The 20,608-nt window shown below is 47.0% G+C and overlaps 7 protein-coding genes across 7 annotated transcripts; 4 read left to right on the forward strand and 3 right to left on the reverse strand.

Annotated features, from left to right (window-relative positions):
• Window positions 1–481: 481 nt before the first annotated feature.
• On the forward strand, window positions 482–1,674 carry ASPWEDRAFT_140488 (60S ribosomal protein eL19). The gene is made up of 4 exons (XM_040829403.1): window positions 482–520; window positions 686–955; window positions 1,066–1,216; window positions 1,345–1,674. Coding segments are annotated over exons 1-4 (573 nt in total). The 5' UTR covers window positions 482–518; the 3' UTR covers window positions 1,495–1,674.
• Window positions 1,675–2,415: 741 nt separating this feature from the next.
• ASPWEDRAFT_670697 (uncharacterized protein) lies at window positions 2,416–4,482 on the reverse strand. Its single transcript, XM_040838882.1, has one exon. The coding sequence runs from the start codon at window positions 4,143–4,145 to the stop codon at window positions 2,811–2,813; it is 1,335 nt and encodes a 444-aa protein (XP_040684423.1). The 5' UTR covers window positions 4,146–4,482; the 3' UTR covers window positions 2,416–2,810.
• A 1,507-nt stretch (window positions 4,483–5,989) lies between these two features.
• ASPWEDRAFT_31468 (uncharacterized protein) lies at window positions 5,990–8,115 on the forward strand (the record flags this gene model as incomplete). The annotated part of the gene is made up of 3 exons (XM_040833552.1): window positions 5,990–6,017; window positions 6,421–7,820; window positions 7,870–8,115. The coding sequence occupies 3 exons, from the start codon at window positions 5,990–5,992 to the stop codon at window positions 8,113–8,115; spliced, it is 1,674 nt and encodes a 557-aa protein (XP_040684424.1).
• Window positions 8,116–9,581: 1,466 nt separating this feature from the next.
• ASPWEDRAFT_670703 (uncharacterized protein) lies at window positions 9,582–9,948 on the forward strand. Its single transcript, XM_040838883.1, has one exon. It carries the CDS (start codon window positions 9,670–9,672, stop codon window positions 9,874–9,876), a length of 207 nt encoding a protein of 68 aa, XP_040684425.1. The 5' UTR covers window positions 9,582–9,669; the 3' UTR covers window positions 9,877–9,948.
• A 4,372-nt stretch (window positions 9,949–14,320) lies between these two features.
• ASPWEDRAFT_44733 (uncharacterized protein) lies at window positions 14,321–15,429 on the reverse strand. The gene is made up of 2 exons (XM_040836332.1): window positions 15,354–15,429; window positions 14,321–14,622 (listed from the first exon to the last, which is right to left on the reverse strand). The coding sequence occupies exons 1-2, from the start codon at window positions 15,391–15,393 to the stop codon at window positions 14,486–14,488; spliced, it is 177 nt and encodes a 58-aa protein (XP_040684426.1). The 5' UTR covers window positions 15,394–15,429; the 3' UTR covers window positions 14,321–14,485.
• A 167-nt stretch (window positions 15,430–15,596) lies between these two features.
• ASPWEDRAFT_54140 (uncharacterized protein) lies at window positions 15,597–19,277 on the forward strand (the record flags this gene model as incomplete). Its single annotated transcript, XM_040838016.1, has 7 exons — window positions 15,597–16,292; window positions 16,380–16,492; window positions 16,554–18,014; window positions 18,071–18,151; window positions 18,205–18,407; window positions 18,464–18,998; window positions 19,052–19,277. 7 exons carry the CDS (start codon window positions 15,597–15,599, stop codon window positions 19,275–19,277), a joined length of 3,315 nt encoding a protein of 1,104 aa, XP_040684427.1.
• A 205-nt stretch (window positions 19,278–19,482) lies between these two features.
• ASPWEDRAFT_44734 (uncharacterized protein) lies at window positions 19,483–19,997 on the reverse strand (the record flags this gene model as incomplete). The annotated part of the gene is made up of 1 exon (XM_040836333.1): window positions 19,483–19,997. A coding segment is annotated over exon 1 (338 nt), but the record flags the coding sequence as incomplete, so codon positions are not given.
• Between the last annotated feature and the right edge of the window lie 611 nt (window positions 19,998–20,608).

The following is a 20,608-nucleotide window of genomic DNA, read 5'->3' on the forward strand; positions in this document are numbered from 1 at the left end:
TTTCATGATATGTTGAATTAATTTCACGTTCCTTTTGTTTACATCACCAATGAACATATGACATTCTTAGATGTTTCTATGTCATTATCCCCAGGCGATCATGACGATGACGCGATGCCCTAGACCTATGGAGATCATGTGACATTGGAAGTAAGCGAAAGCATCAAACAGCTAATACAGAGTACGATCAAGAGAGCCAGCAAAAGACGCAAGGAAGATGAAGAAATATAATGTATTTGTTTATGATTTCCAGTTCAGTACTTGCAATTACTTTTCCCGAGAAATGGAATAATTGCCAATTAAATACTCTTTAACTATGGTCTTCTTGAGGCTCTTGACATCTTCCCCGGTCGGGACAAGCGTCTGGGGCACAAACCCTAGGGTGGACCCTCTCGCTTAGCAGCACAGTCGCTTAGCTAATCATCCGCCGTATCTCAAACTCCTCACCTGGGAATTCTACCCGTCGACGAGTGCAACGAACATCATCCGCCAACGACCGTCGACACGCCGACATCAAGATGTGAGTTTCATCTCCAGAATCCGAAATTGTTCATTGAGGGGGAAATACTGCTCTTGGAGCTTTTTTCTTCCCATGATCATGCCCCTCCGAACGACCTGTGGCACCATTTTTTCTCCAGGTCTCCCGATTTTGGCCTCATGCTGACCGAGTGTTTTTGCTCAACAGGGTCAACCTTCGCACCCAGAAGCGCCTCGCCGCGTCCGTGGTGGGCTGCGGCAAGCGCAAGATTTGGCTCGACCCCAATGAGATGAGCGAAATCTCCAACGCCAACTCCCGTCAGACCGTCCGCAAGCTCGTCAGCGATGGCCTCATCATCCGCAAGCCCGTCACCATGCACTCCCGCTCTCGTGCCCGTGAGCTCAACGCAGCCCGCAGAATCGGTAGACACAGAGGTCTGGGTAAGCGCAAGGGTACCAAGGACGCTCGTATGCCCAGGTATGGACACGCCTAATCGACACCTTTTCGCTCGTCATTCTACTCCCATCCACGGGTGGCTCGGGATATGCTACTGTGAGGGAACCGTTTTGCTGATGGATTGTCTTTAGCGAGCTCCTCTGGATGCGCCGCATGCGTGTCCTCCGTCGCCTCCTTGTCCGCTACCGTGCCTCTGGCAAGATCGACAAGCACCTCTACCACGAGCTCTACCACCTGAGCAAGGGTAACACCTTCAAGCACAAGCGTGCTCTCGTTGAACACGTAAGTTCTTGGTCACCAATATCTCGGATGTCATCGAAAACATTGCCCCACTGAGGGGCATTGCGGCAACAATATATAATCATCGTGATGGAACTTGCGAGCTGACTTGATATCTTTCCCCGAAACAGATCCAGAAGGCCAAGGCTGAGAGAGCCCGTGAACGTGTTCTCAAGGAGGAGATGGACGCCAAGCGTGCTAAGAACAAGGCCCTCCGTGAGCGGAGACAGGAGCGTGTTGAGGCTAAGCGCAACGCTCTGGCCGCTGGCGAGCAGGAGTAAAAATCCTTTGATGTTTTTTGGCGGTGCGGAGGTTGAACTCGGGAGGAATCAATCAGCCAGAGGGTAACAGGTCGGCCATATTGTTTTTCTCTCCCGGTCTGCCTCGATGGCTTGAATTTCGTCCGGGACGGCTTTTATATCGGGAACCTGGCAATCCGGGGAGGGTCGGAAACAGCAAAAAATGCGTTTCTTTTTCTTTTCATGACCGACAGAAAAAGAACATCAAAAAATTAAAACAAGTCAAATGGCATGGCGCTCTGTGTGATATGAAACTTTGATTTATTGCATTTCTCCTGCTTCCATCCAACCATCCCAACCAAGTCCCGGATGTTTTTCCTTTCAACCTTCCTTGGTCCATCTCAGGCTGTTTTCTACTTAATGTCGTAACGTCTTACTACTGAATATCACACTAGGATCATCTCGGTTTGTAATGTGATTGTTCAGTCGACTTATGAGTCTTATACGGAGTATGCTTTACGGTATCACTACCTAGTAATCAACGGTTTTAAGGAACGTTCATCTCCAACCTAAGTGGGGTGTAGTCTTAGAATTGTAGCCTGGAATCTGCAAGTCTTTTATCGCGCGGGGGGATGCACCAAGATATAATGTAAATTCCTCAACAAAAATAGCTCTATATAATAATCCAGGGGCCTTTTATTACCATGTTCCATTCATCAATTATTGGATTTCATTTTTTTTTATATGGTTGTGTTTTATTTTCTGTGGGTTGATGTGATTCCCCTTGCATCATAGTGGAAATATATTTTGAGTGGATGACAACATATCGATCACGAGTATATCTACACTTACATGCAGTTCTTGTGAAATCTGCAGACGAACCACAGTATCACGAATTAGATATTACCGCAACGGTATACATTTCAAGCAACTTGTATTTTCATACTCCTATTCAAGATCTCTAGCCTACTAACTTTGCTATATCGTTCACCTTGTGGGTGTCCTTGTTATAGGTCAACATGTTGCGAAGATTTTTAATCTATATAGAGGACTGGTAAATCTTCTAGAAAGTCTCAGGTATCTGAGAGGAGATATTACATTTGAAGATTTCTAACCAAATACCATTATAAATTCTTTTGCATAAAATACTAGACAATAATAATCCCTACAATTATTATACCAAACCAGTTGGTCTATAAAAGCAGAGTTCCACCCATAAAGCCCCAACATATAGGTACGCGTAACCACGCATGAAATCCTCATGGCTCATATCTCGTATTGCATATCATTTATGACCACAAACAGGTAGTTCCACCTTGAAGTTACAGTCAAACAAGACAGCGGTTGTTGCCTGGTAGCTATACCCGGTCCTCTCTGATTGGAAAATAAGTGTCTCTCTGCATTGCGCTCTGAGGAAGTTCCAAATCAAATGGATCACTTCGTGTGCTAACCCGCGCAAACGAGTCGCGCTGTCTAGCTGACCTCGGTTCCGAGATTGAAAGTTGATAGCGAGCCCCTTGAAGGCTCCCTAAGCTGCTTCTTCCGGGGAGAATAATGGTGCTACCATAGCTCTGGTCACTGCTGCACAGAGACGCCTGATCTGAACTGAATTGCAGACCAGAGATTGTTGTCACCATCTTTTGGATTGGCTGAAGCCTTGGTTCAGATAGAGAAGCCTGCCTCATGGATGGTGGCCCCCTGTTGGGCTCTGGATCGGCGAACGGATCTTGAACTGTACCAAACATGCCATGAGGACCGAATTTTTCATGTTGTATCTCTTGCATGTCGGAGAAGGGATTTTCGACTCGAGCTGACCTGGGTGGCGCCGGCGCCCCGGAGAAATTACGCATATGCGAATGCATAGATGAACGAGTAGAGTGGGAAGAGGTATCCGACTGGCAGCGCCCATGTGTCATAGCTGAAGAAGCCGCAGAACCTCGACCATTCAGTAGCAGTGTCTCACTGCCACCTAAGTTTGCGGTGCTGCGAGATTTTCGCCGCCTGTGACGATACACAAGGAAGCATGCCAAAAGTATGAGTGCGAAAAAAGCCAGCGCACCCAGAACGCTGCCGAGAACAGTGCGAAGAGTATTATTCGAGTTACTATACCCTAGTCCATCTGACGGAGTTTTCGATGGATTGGCTCCGGCAACATGTCCTGTTGCCGTTGGCGAATTGGTAGAAAAGACCCTGTGTGTTCCTAAACTCGACGACACTGACTTCGACTCTGTTGTAATTGAAATGAGCAGCGGGGAAGGGTGTTCAATGCTACCGGAAGACACCAGAATGCTAGAGCTGGACGAGTTCCGTGATTCTGATGGAGAATAAGGCTCATGAATTGATGTGGCTGTAGGTGTGGTTGTGAATGTAGTAGACGAAGTAGTCAGAGGCGGTGCTGACGTTGTACTGATTGTATTTTGTTGGGTCAGAGATGATGTTGTTGATGTATTTAAAGGCCTTTCTAATGTCGAAGAACTCGTGGATAACGAAGTCTCAATAAATGAAGTCGGATCAGAGGTTGACACAGGTGTTTGTAATGTGATATTCGACGCCGAGGAAGCTGTGATGGGAATTGGCTCAACGGGAAGAGCTGAAGAGCCGGAGGATGAACGTGTCGTCGCTGCCACGGGTGATATTCGAGGGACTTTGGTGCATTTCAAGCCCTTGAAGAAGATGATAGATGGATCTGACATCTCGCCAAGCCCGCAGGCTGTATGACGGCTGCAATGACAGTACTAGAATAGGAAACCGAGACGACACTCGAGTCTATTGCATCGAGGGCAAGTATATGGGAAATATGGATAGATATTGCAGGGTCGAAGGTGCCGCTGATGGGCAGGGATGAGAATGGACTATGAACCAAGGGAATAAACCAGTGTGGACGATCGAAGAGTTTGACAGCATTCTAGACCCTCATTTTTTCGTTTCTCTAGGTCAAATAATGGTGAGAAGAGACAGAGCACAACCGAACTGATCCATGACAATAGTCGTCAGAGGCGTTGGCCCGAGTTGAATTCTTCTGTTTCAGGATTGGAGTGGTGTGAGGCAGATGGAGCATATAGGAAACCCATGTGGATTGATTGTATCACATCTGACAAAGAAGAAAACAGGTTTGAATTATCATTATCGACAGTCATGAGAATAAATAAAAAATGATTCATCGAAAGAGAGAAAAAGAGAGAAAAGAAAAAAGTGCTCAGGCTGACCCCGAGTGATTAGGATCATTCGAGTTGTCGTCTCAGGCGCTTCTCCTAAGTGCGGAGAACTATCACCATAATATTATCATGATTGTAGGGGCTGTTTCCCCTCTGGTATCTGAAGACTTGAGCACGCACCAAGCCGAAGATGAAACAAATGCCATTGAGACTATCCAATCCCTTTTCCGAAATGGATGTGATGGCCTGGTATGTAGTACTTTGGGACACACCAGTCAGGACAGCCCCTGCCAGAAGCCCCCAGGTGTGATCGACCGTCAGAGGGGGAAGCGACAGAGAACGGGCGCATATTGGCTATGTGGGCGCCCAGAAACATAAACTTCACATGGCGGTTAGTACTTCTGTATAGCAATGAACCATGATTCTCGTTTCGACCAATCTTTGGGGAGATGGCGGTTTCAGACAGATAGCAAAGCAGCAGTCGAGAGTTGGTTGAAGCGCCAGATGAGGAGGCATTGCCGTATGGGGAAAGGCGTGGTATAGTGTCATGTGATATCATGTGATGGTATTCCGCTGACTCAGGTGTGTTCGGTCCGACTGTCTCCATTGGGTGTCACGTGCATCGACAATCATGACAAGCGCATTAATCACAGCAATAATACAGCCTCAAAAATGCAGAAATAAGCGAGTGGTGAGTGCAGCGTCTCCGAGCTTGGATCAGTATTTGGAATAGGGTTCAGCGGTAGGGTTTGTCTATTTAATTCTAATGGGTAGAGCGATCGCCTCATTATTAGCTGGAGTGGCAGATACCCCACCTCTGACTAGTCAAGAATGCTCTTACAACGATGTGTACATGACTACGGTACAGAGTATTTTGACAGGCTGGGTTTTATCAATACATCCTGGTGATTTGCATTTACTGTGCCTTTCAAAACAAAACAATACATCAGAATATGTTCTTGCATTGTCCAGTAGCACTTCATAGTAAATACGCACGGCCCGATGCGAGTCCCGCTGGAACCCAAAAAGTCCCCTAAAAGAAAACGTTTGACTCCATCAGAAGAACAACAACAACTGCAAATGATCGGAATCAGGTCATCGTCAAAGTACTGTCAACATACCATTTTTGCTGCTTTGCTCTTCGGTTTCTGTCTCTCTTCCTTTTTTTTCAACACTCAACATCTCGCATATTAGTGTATTTCCTTGGCTGGCTCAGGAAATCTTCTCCGACTCTTCGCATCCCGTCTTAACGTTTACCCCTCAGCCACTCCAAGCTCAGAGCACAAGCACATGATCACCTGCTCCCCATCTCTTTACTTACCTGCCTTCATCTTGAGCAATTTACTGTGATCAAGAGTTTTGTCTATTGAAGACATCGGATCATGTTTGGCGCTTGGGCTGCTACGCTGAGTAAGGACTCCCCTCTTCCAATCCACCTGCTACCCGCCCGTGTCAGCCATGGGCTATGTTGTCATTTTATTCCATGATTTTCAATTTACCCTCGCTTGTAATGACCATGATTCATTACTGAAAAGCATGAGATGAATGATAATATCTACCCTATGGCCTTTGCAGATTAGGCGCGGAGACCTCCGGGGGTTTGCTCTACGTTCCTAAACCATATCCCCTCATGCTTTTTTGCTAGGCGAACTTTCCAGACTGGAACTCTTAGAGCTACTTCGCAACTGGTCTGGTGGTTTTCGCTGAAAATCCTCGCTGTTCTTGGTGATGCTTGCTCCCAGGTTAGCCTGCGACCTCGCGCTTCATAAAATCACCGGATAAAGATATTGAAACAAGCAACTGATAATTATAGGCGCGCCTTCGGTGGGCACCGAGCCCGACAAGGAACGTCAGCCCCCATCTGCTGCGACGCCGCTTGATTTCCCTGTATACAACCTCTTGGATGCCACCGAAAATGAAGCCGAATGCACCTTGGATGACCTATATCACGATCTAGCCTCGATCAAAAGGCCCCAGGATATCTCCGCAGAAAGATTCAGGTCTCTTAATCTCAAAGTGGAATCGGATATTCCTGCTTCGCATATCGTTCCAGAGGCCTGCCAGGGTTCATCTCCGCCGTTGCCGTGGGAAAATGCTCCTCCCAGGGATCCTGCAGATGAGCCGATTCTGATGGAAAACCAAAACCCATATCCATCAAATGAGAGGTTTGAGGTTGTGAAAAATGAACTGTTGTTGGACAATGATGATGCGTTTCGAGAGGTTGGGAGGTTGGCCCCTCGCGAGGGTCGTCAACGGGTTCGAGTGACCCAAACGAGAAAATTCTGGACAGGACTGGAACGAATGGCGCAGTATTGGGACACTAGCCTGGATAATTACTACGAACGCCCTGCCACACCACGACAAACGCCAGATGAGGAAACGGGGGACAAGATGCAGGTAGATGACCAAATCCAGGCTTCCAAAGGAGCTGAGAAATCAGACACGTCCATGGAGGTTGACAATCCTCCAGCCACACAAGCCGCTGGTGACAAACCTCAGCCCGAGGAAGAATCAGGACGGCCATCAGTTGCTGTGTATACTGGACGCCGTCACGGCACCGGTAGCGAAATGCCAGAGGATGCCCGTGACGAAACTATCCGGGCATTTGCCGAAATGGCTGCCTGGCCTTTTGGGTGCCAGGTCACAGTTCCAATGATTCCCCCGAGACTGACCGTCAAGTCCATGCTGTTCCCCGTTCGACATTCCTTTTTCTCCGCTCGATCCCCCAAGGACCGACAGCTGGCTCGAAGTGGCATCATGGAAGGACCTATTTTAGTTGCACAATGTCGGACTGAGACATCATTCCGCGGACCAGAGGAAGCCCCTGGCTCAGGGATAGGAGAGATTAGCGATATCTACCGTGAAGTTGGCGGTATGCTTCTGGCAGCACAAGAACGAGCACGAGAGGGCTCGACTGAAGTCAGACCGGGTGAGGGCCAGTGGTGGACGACGACACCTCGATGGGGTGGTGCACCAAACGATGGAATGGAGGAAGAGACCAGCAATGAGGAGGACAAACCTACGGCGGAGACTATGAAGGCGCGCAAACGCTCCAAATTCGACCATCCCTTTACGGCATCGCGTCGACCGGGGGCTCCTCGGAAACTGACAAACAATGAAAAGTGGAAGCTTGTCCAACCCGGACCCAGTCTGTGGGATAGGAGAATGCGATATATTCAGCTTGGGAAGAACCGGGAGAGTGCATTTGACGATGTAAGCTACCTGCAAGACCAGGAAAGAGGAATGACTAACATGGAATTAGATATATATGCTGTCATCTATCAACCACCACCTTGCGATTCTGCATTTACGAGTCCACCGTCGATATCTTGATATAGTTACTACAGGGAGTAGCGACTTCCCGGCAGTGTCCGACGTACCAGACCAGCCATGGCATGTATTGAAGTTGCGCCGGACACGATGGTATAATCTGTTTGATGTGAAAGACCGTATTGAAGCATTCGAAGGTGTCTGGGGAATATTCCATCACTCCGTGCGAAAGCCTTGAACGTGATATTATTCGATAGTTACACGTATATACCTAATCCTTGGATATATTAAGATAATCACCTTGATTGGATGGATAGAATAGCAGGTAACCATTAACCAAGAACAATACCATTCATTATCACATGCCGAGGGAGCAAAAATAAAAAGAAAAGAAAACAAATTTTTACTTTCACGGTAGGATTATATTACGACCCCCTCTGAAGGATTCATAATTTCAAATAACACCGTGGCCGAGCCTCCACACCCAGTCACCCACAACTGGATGATACGCCAACAGCCAATATGACATGTACGCATGGTCCAAGTCCAAGTACATGCATAGATAGCTGGATTGCACCATTGCATACATACGAGTCGGGACCAGATTCTGGGTGGAGGGGGTGTGCCGCCAATACCAGACTATCGGAAGAGGCATGCGATGTCGCGACGGGAACGGTAAGCTAGATGGAAGAGATCCGGGATAATTGATTGGTGCATCTGAGTGTGATACGATTAGATTTTAGATAGAAGGCTGCCTGACTAGTAGATGGAGGGGTGGAAAGAGAGGGAGAGAGAGAAAGAGGAAAAGGGAAGAAGGCAAATGAATGATTTCAAATAGATGAGTCGATTATTGATGCGGGGGTTTTGGGTTTTATATACATAGAGACAAAAGATATATAGAATAACAATAATAGATGGATATATAAAGATGAATTATGTATAAATACGGAAGATATATAAAAGACTCACCCAACCAAGGGCGCGAGAGTGCCCCGATCTGTACGACAGAATAGCCATGAATGGGTGTATAACGCGAGGGACAAAGCTTGAGGGGAGATGGGGATGATGGGTGAGATTCTATGAACCAGAACGAGATGCATGCGACATGGATAAATCCTGTTTGGATTTGAGTTGTGAAATATCACTTGCTGTGTAATGAGAGGTGAAATTGCAAAATCGTCAATACATACAGTACTTTTACTTGATGCTATACGGAGGACAATTGCTTCTTTTTCCTCGCCCCCGGATGCGGTGCGGGCCGTTTACCCAACGCCATGGACGAGTTATAGAACTATACGGAGTGACTATAGAAAGAAGAAACCATGGAGTAGGAGGAAGGGGGGGCCACAGCTGACTCGATAGTCAATATTCATATGTATGTATGTTGTGAATACGTCAGCCTCATCAGAACTGAGGCAGCCAGTCACAGCAGGGGGAAAAGTGAAGCTCTGATCGGCAGATGGCAGCCGATGCTGGAGACGCACCGATATAGAAAGTATCTGGATTGGATAGCCATGGAGTCGGAGAATGTATCCGAATTATTTCAAGGAGAGGTTTTTTTTTTTAATTTTTTTATTAATTTTTTTTTTTACTTTAGGGGGATCGTATGTCGATGATCAGGGGAAGTACTTTTGATATCATGGTTTTATCCAGGATTTCATCGTTTATCAAGACAACGGCATTGATTAACGAAGCATTGTCTCCATACAAAGACCAAGTAGGTACTGCAACGAGCGTTTCATCAGTGCGCAAAACAGCATAACTGGACAAAAGCATAAACCTCATCTTGGCCATGACAGGTCTCGCAACGCTTTGTCCACATAATGCTGATCACTTTTGCTGTCCGTTCATCTCGCAGCCATTATTGGATGGCTGGTTTGGACGGTTGCATTCAACCCTGTCACAGTTGCCAAATCTTGCCTGCTGCAGTCATAGCTGTCAATGCCATTCTGTTCTGTATAATCAATTCGCTGGTGAATTCATATCAAAGACAAGCTAAAGTAGTTGGAATAACGTAGGCAATAAGGCGTACGTATGGCATATGTATACAATCCGGTGGACCGCTGTAAATCATCCCGATTGCATGACAGTTGCCCATCCACAACAATCAACCCATCCCATCTAGGCATATCCTCCGTGGAGTCATTTATTATCATCATCGTTTATTGTATTTTCTTCTCCTGCACAACATCCCTGCCAAATCCCTACTAAATCCCTCGCGGAGATACTCGGTGCGACCACGATGGGTTGTGTGTGCGGAAATAAAAAAAGAAAAAGAAAAAGGGAGGTTCCAGACCGGTGGAAATGTGATAGATCAGCAAGTTCCAGAAAAAGAAAAGATGATTGCCGAGGCCCCCAAACCTGATCTTGGAATGATGATTTATGATGAAGTGTTACTCTGTTACTCCATACGGAAGAAACAGAAATGTCGACAGTTTTGGACCCCGCGCTGTCATGTCGATGCGACCCATTTCCCAACCTCCCCGAAAGCATGTTTAAGCCTCCCGGTCCCATTAACCAGGCCCGTGGGATGAATGCATGGACGGATTGACAATAAATGAAGCTGTTAGTTTTGAATAGTAGTACTTCTGTATGGAACATCCTCCATGGTCTAGACTGATGGTGTTGTCTTACGCTATCTCTGCACACAAGTATAAAGTACGCCTGCAATTGTCGATAGATCAGTTGCCTCCTGACTAGTCTGATATCAAAGTAAACCCCTGACTGCATCTGTCTCTGGCTTACTTGATTCCACACTTCTCCAGTTCTTCATGCCAGTCTCACATGCACGATCGATCTAATATGCGGTTACCTTCTATGGCTCTGTAGAATCAGACCACGATCGTATCGATTTCAAGACAGACCGATTCCATCGGAGTAAGGAGTCTAATGTATTGAATATGGCTTCAAATGATACTGTAGAAGATATGCTGATATCAAAAGACAGTTAGCACATGGACCACTCCACGGTCCAAGCACGTACTCGAGCCATGTTCATCAGATATCATTATCAACTAGTCAATGCCTTATGGACAACGGTGCGTATAGAATACGTTGCCTTATGAGAGAACTTAGAAACATACTGTTCTGTATAGTATCCTGTACCTATACTGCACTTGTATTCAGTGTCACGCGTCGATCAAAACTACCACATAGAGTATGCAACTCCGTGTCCATTTCTGCAATGCTATTTGCCATTCCCCAGGATGATCTGGTTTCATAGTGGTCGATTAAGTATCACCAGTTTGATGGCGTCTGCATTGTCTGCGAATCAGCCTTAATCAACTTCAGTACGGTGTCCTCCGACGTAATTAACCATGTACTGGCTACTGTCTATAGTTCAATAATATACTCTGTGTCGTTGTATTCAGCTCAATATCCACTCATCCGCTGATGATCTCCCAACCTCCTTTATCACGATCCCCCGTCAACGCGTCCGGAGTCGGAGAAAGCGGGCTGCCCCGCTGTCATTGGAGAATTGGAATATTCGCCTCACTTTGACATTCAGCTTTAGTTTTTGGATTCAGGAGGTGTTAACCTATGAGTTATGGAGTACTCTGTATGGAGTAATAGTGTACGACTGTACGTAGGATGGTTACTGGTTGTATTCGTATTACTCATTGTACTGTAGTATGGTAGCCTTATGGCTACCAGGTATGCAACCCTGTGTTGCGGTGTATAGTTGGCGGTTATTATACATATGGAACAAGGATTAATCGGCTAATAATATCGTCAAGGATGGATATTACTGATGGCGTGAAGATACGGTGTACTCCATGGGATCAGATAGCCTGTACACCGCATGATGTACATACATGGGAATATTGGCTCGTGACGATTTTGCCTTGAGCCAGCATGGAGAAATATGCAGTTTCCTACCTACTGGTTGCCCTGTAAGACAGCCTTGATTTCCTTTGAATGCTACCTTTACCATGGCATCCATGAGCATTTCGAGTGACACGACCAGGGACATACTGGCATATCCCCTCATGGATGGAACATGTGATCTGTGCAGGGCTATCCATCCCTTGCAGTGTGTGTGTGTCTGTGTACATGTACACCCTCAGCTTACCAGCATACAGACATAGACAGACCTGTATCGGTAGACCCGACCTTGCAGGTGATTCAGGGGCCTAAGCGAGTCAATCCAATCCACTGGCTGAGAGATATGCATTCTCCATGACACAACATGTTGACTCCGGATTTTTCAGATGAGTCTTCGGGTGTGTGTGTGTGTGTGTGTGTGTGTGTGTGTGTGTGTGTAAGATCCAGCGAACATTTCACCACACCAAGTTACCTTAAGTCTCCATGATTTGATTTGAATTTTATGCCGCCACCCGACGGATGATTCCAGGAGACGGGATCATGGTAACCGTGGATCGACACGGGAGAAGAATTCGAGCATGATTTTCGGGGTTTTCTGGAGAGGAAGTGAGGACGTCAGAAGTGAGGGAACGGAGAAGACGGGGTGGAACTGAAAAAAAACATGTGGATTGTGGATAGTTAGAGAAAAAAGAGGAATCCTAATCCTACATCATAGAAAACAACCCCTCTGGATTTCTGGAGGTCAGGCGGCTGGTGGTTGGCAATCCATCTGAGCAGATTAAGTAGTCGGAATAGTTGATCCATCACGACCTGCCGACCATCCACTTTTGCCCCTCCTTTTCTCCGAAACCAAAGCATCTTGACTACCTAACACTCTATCCATCGTAGTCGGCTTAGTTAGTCTGGCGTAGTGTTGCTACTAATCACGCCCAATTTTGAGAGGAGGTGAGGTGGTTGGTTATTATGTGTAGACTCCACTCCCGTTGGCGGCCAGCTGTCTGCTTGCTTTTTTTTTTATTTTACTTTTGCCCTCTCTCTTGCGAAGATCATCCAGAGTCAAAAAATCAATTCGCCTCTCAGGACAAGAAAGAAGACCGAAAAGATGTGAGCTGAAGAAAGTGATTTTAGATTGTTTGTTTGTGGATGAGGCTCAAACACCCCGATCTTCCCCTCCTGTACCACGTTGGAAAAGGCTGCTGAGTGCGGACTGCGAGGGGTGGCGACCGTACGGTGTATGTATGGTATGGCACATGGATGGTGTTTTCCGATGGTAATCCGAATACAATACTCATCCTCAATACTCCATAGCATGTCTAGGTAACGTACTTCTCTGTAGTCTGTATGTACATTAAGGAAGAATATCTGGATAGTAAATATATTCTGATTATCTATGGGACGTATCTGTACCTGACCCAGACTATTCAGTGGTAACCATGGAACACGATGTTTTCATCCCCTGGACAGAATATGTATGTGACACCGTCATCAAGTCCCAAAGTCAAACATCATGATTATTTCATCCCCAGACGGGCTGCGTCAGGTGGATGTGGCTTGTCCACTTCTTCTTCAGACACTATTCCAGCGATCTGCCCGACTATTACATCTGTCTGTCCACTGTCCATTCACCGTCTCCTCTCTGACTTGGATGATTTTCGACTGTCTGTATCCACATTACTTCATCTACAGACATTATTCTCATCGACAGACAGAGAGACCCCTTGCTACAGAATACAGATCAGTTTGCAGTCAAACAAAGGGAATGGGATAAACTCAAATCGCGTCTTGGATAGGAATCAAAATAATCACTATCATAATAATAATAACAACAACAACAACAATAACAGATGTACACAAGCTGTAAACTTCCGTGCTGCTGCCCAGTCCAGTTCCAACGGAATTTTGCCTTTTCTTTTTTCTTTTTTTCTTTTCTCCCCCCCCCTTTCCTTTTTCGCCTTCTTCAAACAACCGTTTCGACATCATATTTGACAGGCAGTTTGTCTCCGTCCCGTAGTTCTTTTCTGGATCCTTCTTTTATTGGATTTGATCGGATCATCCTCTTGTCCTTCATCTCCATCTCCATACTACTCATATCCCATCCATATCCATATTTCAGTCCCTCTGCCCTCAATACGAGAATAGAAACGCCCAAAGAACCAGAGTACCGAGAGACTCCGGATTTTGGGCACCGATCGCAAGTTCCCTGGGAAGTCTCAGTCCGTCAGACTATCGCAAAGCCAGCCTCCGAGACAGAAAGATAATCAAACTGATCAGGCTATCTCCATCCAAGGGCACGGTAACTTGTCCCACTCTATCTTCTGTCTGATCCCTTTACCAGCCCAGAGATATTATCCATCTAGTACTGGACTATCGATAGGGATAGCTTAAAGCTTCTCTTCTCTTCTCTTTTTTCGTTCTCCTCTCTCTCTCTCTCTCTCTTATCTTCTCGTCTTCCTTCAGCCCGTCCCGCACAGCCAAATAAGCCCAGCTCCATCGAGCTACCAACTGATCCAGTTTGCGTCTCCACCTGTCGCTCTCTGTCTATCTTGGTGTTAGTGCTTTTCTTTTTCTTTTTCTGATCATTTAAAATTTTTTTTTTATTTATTTATTATTATTTTATCATTTTTTCCTTTTTATTTTTTTTTATTACATACAACCCTTACACGCCAAAAGGAAAAAAGATCTGTCAATTTGGGTGGCTTGTATTTCCTCCATTCCCATCCCTCATAACCAGGAAATCCCGGCCTCTCCAGGTTTGTTGACTTGACCTGGTTTATTTCGGGTTCTCAGGGAGTGGCGCGCGTTAAGAAAACAAACACCCAAGAAAGAAAAGAAACAAAAAAGACCCAGAAGCAGAGATTCTTGTCTCTCTCTCTCCTCGTCTGTAGGAACCATTCTATCGTACTCTCTACTACTATCACCTGTGAGTTCCTCCACTTGAAAGAGGGGCATTTAGCTTCTCCGCCAGACCATCACCATCACCATCACCCATCACCCATCATCGTTCATTCCCTTCTCCCCCTCTTGGTTGTCAGGATAGTTGTCATCCTTGATCACGGTTGTTACCATTTTATTACCATCCTGTCAGCACATCTCCACCTGTCTCCCATCCATCTGACTCCTCTTTTAACTCTCTTTTCCCCTTGGATCTACGCACTCGGGCGACCCGACAGCTTGGCTTAACTATTTACTACCGATTGATCGGGGGAAGAAAAAAAGAAAAAAAAAAAAGAAAAGAAAAGGAAAAATATCCAAGAAGAAAGAAAAGAAAAAGACAGAGCCAGCGTACTGTCGTATTTTATTTCATGCCTCTTCTACTATTTTGTCATTCTTCCGGCTCTAATTTACCTCGCACTCACACCCCTCCCCCCTGTTCCTTTTGAACCGTGCCAAAGAAAAAAAAAAAAAAAAAAGTACTAGTCGGTGCTTTTTCATCTTTTCTGGCGATTCCTTGTGATTAGCCAACTCCCCTCTTTTCTGGCTGCTTTTTCCACCTCTTCGTGTTCTGCACTGACCCTACTGAACTTATCCTATCCTGTTTTGTTCTATCCTATCGTCTTCGCTTTTCTTCTTTCTTTCCTTGATTTCCCTTTCGTTTATATTATTTACTATTATCTCCTCTGGTCCATCTTTCTTATCTTTCTTCTTATCTAGCTTCTCTCTCGTTTTCCTCCTGTGCGACCGTTTTTTCCATTCTCGACCTGACCATTCCTCTACTCCCCGATACGAGACGCTTCTTTACGCACCAGCTTATTGCCTCTTTCGGGAATTTCCTTAGAGCTCCTCCAGCTCCCTCCAACTCGTGCCCAACGCCCGCCATACCAATTGGCCACCCTATTTTTTCTTCTTATGCTGGATTTTTTTGTCTGGGACATTTAATCATGTCCTCATAACTGTATGTCTATATTACTGAATCGTCAACCTTCCGCGGATTATCGCCGATCTGCTTCCATCGGCCGCAGCAGCGGGCCTACGATCATGGAAATCATCGCAACGGACGAAAAACCAAAGCCTCCTTCCGCCTACTCTGGTCCTCCTCCCCTTCCGATGCATCGCATACCACCGCACGAGGGATCGCATGGTCCGCCCAGCGCACATGGCTTGTATGAGCCTCCGCCTGCATGGCGTCCGTCATACCCCTCGGCCTATGATGCCCACCCCGCGGAACCACGGCGGGCGTCAAACCCTCCCCAGCCTCCTTTGCCCTCTCATAATTATTCCATCATGCCGAACCGAGAACTGCCGCAACTGCCTCCCGACGGCCCCTACGGTCGACCTAGCAGCCTCCCGGGCCCAACCCATACGCCCCCGGAACATCCGTTGCCGCCTCCGAACTACCGGCCGATGAACGGAACCCCCCATGAGGCTGCTCCCCATTCTGCGCCTCCGGATTTCCGCCCGCGCATGTCCTTTCCACCGCAAGAACCACACCCCAATGGAGAACCTCCCCTTCCTGCGCACTCGATCCCGCCTACGCAGTATGCAACAACCCCAGTCCCGCATATCCCAAACACCCCAACCCCGTACGATGCTGGCTACTACCAGAACCAAGCCTTGGGCATGCGCCAGCGAAAGGCTGCTCGAGCTCAACAGGTAAACATGATTCAACTCTGGCACACATTGGAAGTGATTGCATCGAAGGAATTTGGCTGACACTAGTGTCTTTGCGTGTGATTGAAGGCCTGCGACCAATGCCGAGCGAGGAAAGCGAAATGTGATGAAGGGCGACCGGCATGTAGCCACTGCAAGGAGAATGGCTTGACATGTGTTTACAAAGAAGTGCCTCCTCACAAGTGCGTGTTGCCTAAACCCCGACTTAGTGGACGCGAAATTAACGTGTTTTTGGCAATATAGACAGGAAAAGGCAACCCAGCTACTTTTGGACCGAATGCAGCAATTGGAGGATCGCCTGGAGGATCGCATGACACAATTACAGTCAATTCAGGTCGAGCAAGGATCGCAACTGAGCCGACTGCTTTCCGCCGAATCCAAGCTTAAAGAACCCAAGGTTATACCCACCAAAGAGGCTGCCCGGCCACCGTCGCAGAAACAGACATCCGCTCGCCTGCTGAAGCCAGACGCCCCCGAATCTTTGCGAGAGACAAAGGCCAAAGACGAAAACGTTCCTTTTATTGTTGGACAGGATGTCGACGGTGTTGAACCCGCCGAGGAATCTCTCAAGGCTGAGGATGATGGAGAGTTGTCGATTCCCGTGGAGCATACAACAGCAGCCCATAAGTTACTACATTGGCCGTCAATCAAAAGTTTGCTTTGGCCGAGAGAATACGACGAGGATTATGTGATGAAGTTAGAGGAAGAGCGAGGTCTGATTCGTGTGTATGGTCGGGGTGAAGGGGATAATACAAGTGAGGACACTGGGATGTTGCTGACACCGTCGAATTCGACTCCCGTCTGGGATGAGAGCTATAATAATGGGGCTTCGCCCAGCGGACCTTGGAGCAACCCAGCAGCCGCACCTCCGCCGAAGCGCGACAATGGTCTCGAGGAATCTGGTGTGTTGACCACGGATCCCGAAACGGTGCGCCGCTACCATCAGTGTTATATGGACAACATTCAAAAGCTTCATCCATTCCTTGACCAAAATGAGTTGGAAAAGAAGATCGAAGTTTTCATTAAACTATACTGCCCCCAGAAGGCTTCTGGTTCGACCCCGATCATGAGCAACGCGGGCGAAATCCCGCGGGGCGCGAAACGGAAGCGCTCTTGCGAGACCTTGCAAGGAGCCGGGTGCGACGTTCAATCATCTCCTGGTTCCAAACCAGAAAGATATTACACACGACGAATCGAAAAGTCAATCGATAATGCTATCATTCTCTTGGTTCTCGCCGTTGGCAGCATCTGTGAATGGCGAGATCTTCCTGTCCCAGGTCCGGTCCGCGACACTCCCGTCGACTTCCGGAAAGAGCGAATACCCGGTCCACCTACGAATAGCATCCTGTCACCCGCCGGATCTGATCCAGCCATTCCACAGTCAGGAAGCTTTTACGCACCGACTAGCAACGCCTTCCCTTCCCCCTCAATGCTTGATGGCCGAAAGGGTCTCTCTGGGCGCTCGATGTCGTTAAGTCGCGACGGATCTGACACTCGACACCTGCGAAACTTGGATGTAATTCCTGGACTAGCATACTATGCGTATGCGACACAGATTCTTGGTAGCCTTCAGGGTGCGAATGGGCTGCTTCACGTTCAAGCGGCGTTGTTGGCTGGTCTGTACGCAGGACAGCTGGCACATCCCTTCCAGAGCCATGGATGGATCTACCAGGCCGCTAGAGCCTGTCAAGTGCTCGTGAGATCGTACGTCCTGCGCTACCCCGGATCGATTTTTTGGCCTTTTCTGACCTGAAATTTAGGAAACGTTATGAGCAGATGCAGGATGGTCCTCTGAAGGATCTTTATGATTTTGCATACTGGACTTGTCTGCAGCTTGAAAGGTATGTCCAAGTGGATTGTGAATTTCAAGTAGCTTCCATACTAAGTGATACAGTGATATTCTGGCGGAACTCGATCTTCCAGCTAGTGGAATTTCCCGCTCGGAGGCTCGCATCTCCTTGCCAAAGGGCCGATTTACTCTCAGTCTCCCGAATGAAATCTGTGCACCGAGCACTATGATGATGTTCTTCTATTCTGCCCAGATCCATCTTAGAAAGGTCCTTAATCGGGTTCATACTGACCTGTACAAGGTTGAAAGTAAGTTTCTGCCTAGCCCTATCCACTGTGGGCGAGTTGCTAATTGTCTCCTATAGAAGTAGGACAGAATCGTTGGTCCTCGAACGTTCAGGAAATTCTAAGCATGAACCTTGAACTATGGAGAAGTAGCTTGCCTGAGGTGATGAAATGGAGAGATACCGACCCGCCGTCTAAGGAGATCAATGTGGCACGGATGCGAGCCAAGTACTATGGTGCACGATACATTATCCACAGACCGCTTCTCTACCATGCATTGCATTTTGGTGGTCAGAACGATCGGTCCACATCCGTTGACTCTCCTACCGGATCTGCGATGTCCGGATCTAAATCGCAGCAAGTATCGCCCTCAATGACACATAGCCAGCGGGCTACAAATATGATGCGATTATCGAGTGACATGGGGCCAAGCACTCGGGCTCAGCCGCCCTCTTCCAATGGAAACTTTGGGGTTGCATACCATTACCGGGATCTCCCAACAAAGCTCCGAAGAGCATGCAAAGTCTGCGTCGACTCTGCAATCCTGAGTACGGAGGCATTTGATGGTATTGAGGGACGTCCTGTAGTGACGAACATTTTCGGAACTGCTCATGCGTACGTGACTATATCAAGCAATATGTGTTTTACCAGTGCTAACCACTTCACAGGCAATTCGGTAACATGTTGGTTCTCTCTGCCACATTCATGTCCAACCTCTCGGAACTGGTAGACCGAACTGTTCTTGAGAGACTACTCAAGAGGACCATCTACTTCCTTCTCCGGAGCCAATACATCTCTCCCAGTCTGCGCGCAGATGCGAAGATTCTCACTGAGATCTACGAAAAGATTTTCCAAGAGCCAGCCGGAAGTTTCTCAACAGAGCCATCAATATGAATGGCTTTAGTTGCCCCTCGTTCCCCTCTGATCGTTGCACTGGCTCCGATGGGGGGAACCATTTTGAATGATCTTATATCACATGGCCATGCATTAGCCATGGTTCTTATTAGAGAGATCTCTGCCCTTCTCTTCCACATTTTCCCTTTTCTTTCCCTAGAGTGATATAAACCGCTTCTTTTGACCGTCTTTATTTTCGTTTTTTTTTTTTTTTTTTTTTTTTTGGACTCCATCGCATGCCACGCAGCAGGGTCACTGCTGGCATGGCTTTTCATATATATAAACTCAACTTGCATGGTGGCTCTCTGTATTTTCTCTGCGACGTTCGCAGTATTCAGCGTTTTTTGTTCGATTTCTGTCTGCATCGGATTCCATGCATATTCTGGAACGATTGTCTGCACAAATGGAAGGGGGCGGTTTTTTTTTTTATTTTCTTTATTATTTCCATGTTCTGCAAATGTTTCTTTTCTGGGTATCCTATCCGTTTCTTGATATTTTGGAGTCATACTGGAGTTTCGCGACTTACCATCTGCCACGATTGACAGGCGGGGATTCGGCATGGGAGGGATCGTTGGTTGCATTTTCAGCGGATCAGGGATGATGGTTCTCCCATGTACACACATTCTTGGGGAGTTTCTTCTGGACGGCCGTCAGGCGCATCATGCTACAGCGTATCGGCAGCGCATGTATTGAGTGGTGGTATCACTTCGTTCTTTTAGGTTAACCAACTGCTTGTATCTGGTTCCCTTGCTGGCGTATACTGATCCAATGAAACTGCGTATTGAATGAGACAGCATGATATTGCTAGATAGTTCGTAGTCCACCTTGCCGCCCACCTTGAAGCTGAGAGATCGGTCAACCGAAATGAACTAGTAACTACCGGATGATCGTCAGCCACGTACCCTGCACAACCATTTTCAACAGATCTAAGCTGTAAAAAGCAACCATGGACAGAAAAGCAAAGCTCAATGGCATTGTGTCGAAGATCATCTTGAAGATCACACAGGTTATCTCCGTGCCAATTGCCGAACGTAGTAAGAAAGATTCAACTCAAGGCGTCGGACATGATGTCACTCAATTCAACTCACGCCAACAGTTATATATTAGCTGGATATTTAGCGATGAGATAGACAGCTGGAATGCATCTGGATGGAGATAGATCGATCATAGAGGGCATAGCATAGCCACAGTACAGTTATATTAGTATCCCACTAGGGTGATAGTTTAAGGTCTTGTGCAGGAAGTGTCAGGTAGCCTATCACGATACCATCAGTGATGAGCTATTGTTATTCTGCTTGGACTGACTGATGAATTTTAGTATAAAGGGGCTG

The sequence above is a fragment of the Aspergillus wentii genome, assembly GCF_001890725.1.
Source record: "Aspergillus wentii DTO 134E9 unplaced genomic scaffold ASPWEscaffold_8, whole genome shotgun sequence".
Classification (NCBI taxonomy): Eukaryota; Fungi; Ascomycota; class Eurotiomycetes; order Eurotiales; family Aspergillaceae; genus Aspergillus; species Aspergillus wentii.

Bases quoted from the DNA above. Each gene is read 5' to 3' on its own strand.
- ASPWEDRAFT_670697 (XM_040838882.1), bottom strand. From the start codon at position 4,145: ATGTCAGATCCATCTATCATCTTCTTCAAGGGCTTGAAATGCACCAAA.
- ASPWEDRAFT_44733 (XM_040836332.1), bottom strand. From the start codon at position 15,393: ATGGAAAAAACGGTCGCACAGGAGGAAAACGAGAGAGAAG. The intron at 14,623-15,353 runs CTAGATAAGAAG...GGAGGAACTCAC, and splicing joins GGAGGAAAACGAGAGAGAAG to AGGTGATAGTAGTAGAGAGT.
- ASPWEDRAFT_140488 (XM_040829403.1), top strand. The intron at 956-1,065 runs GTATGGACACGC...GATTGTCTTTAG, and splicing joins AAGGACGCTCGTATGCCCAG to CGAGCTCCTCTGGATGCGCC. The intron at 1,217-1,344 runs GTAAGTTCTTGG...TCCCCGAAACAG, and splicing joins AGCGTGCTCTCGTTGAACAC to ATCCAGAAGGCCAAGGCTGA.
- ASPWEDRAFT_670703 (XM_040838883.1), top strand. From the start codon at position 9,670: ATGACAGGTCTCGCAACGCTTTGTCCACATAATGCTGATCACTTTTGC.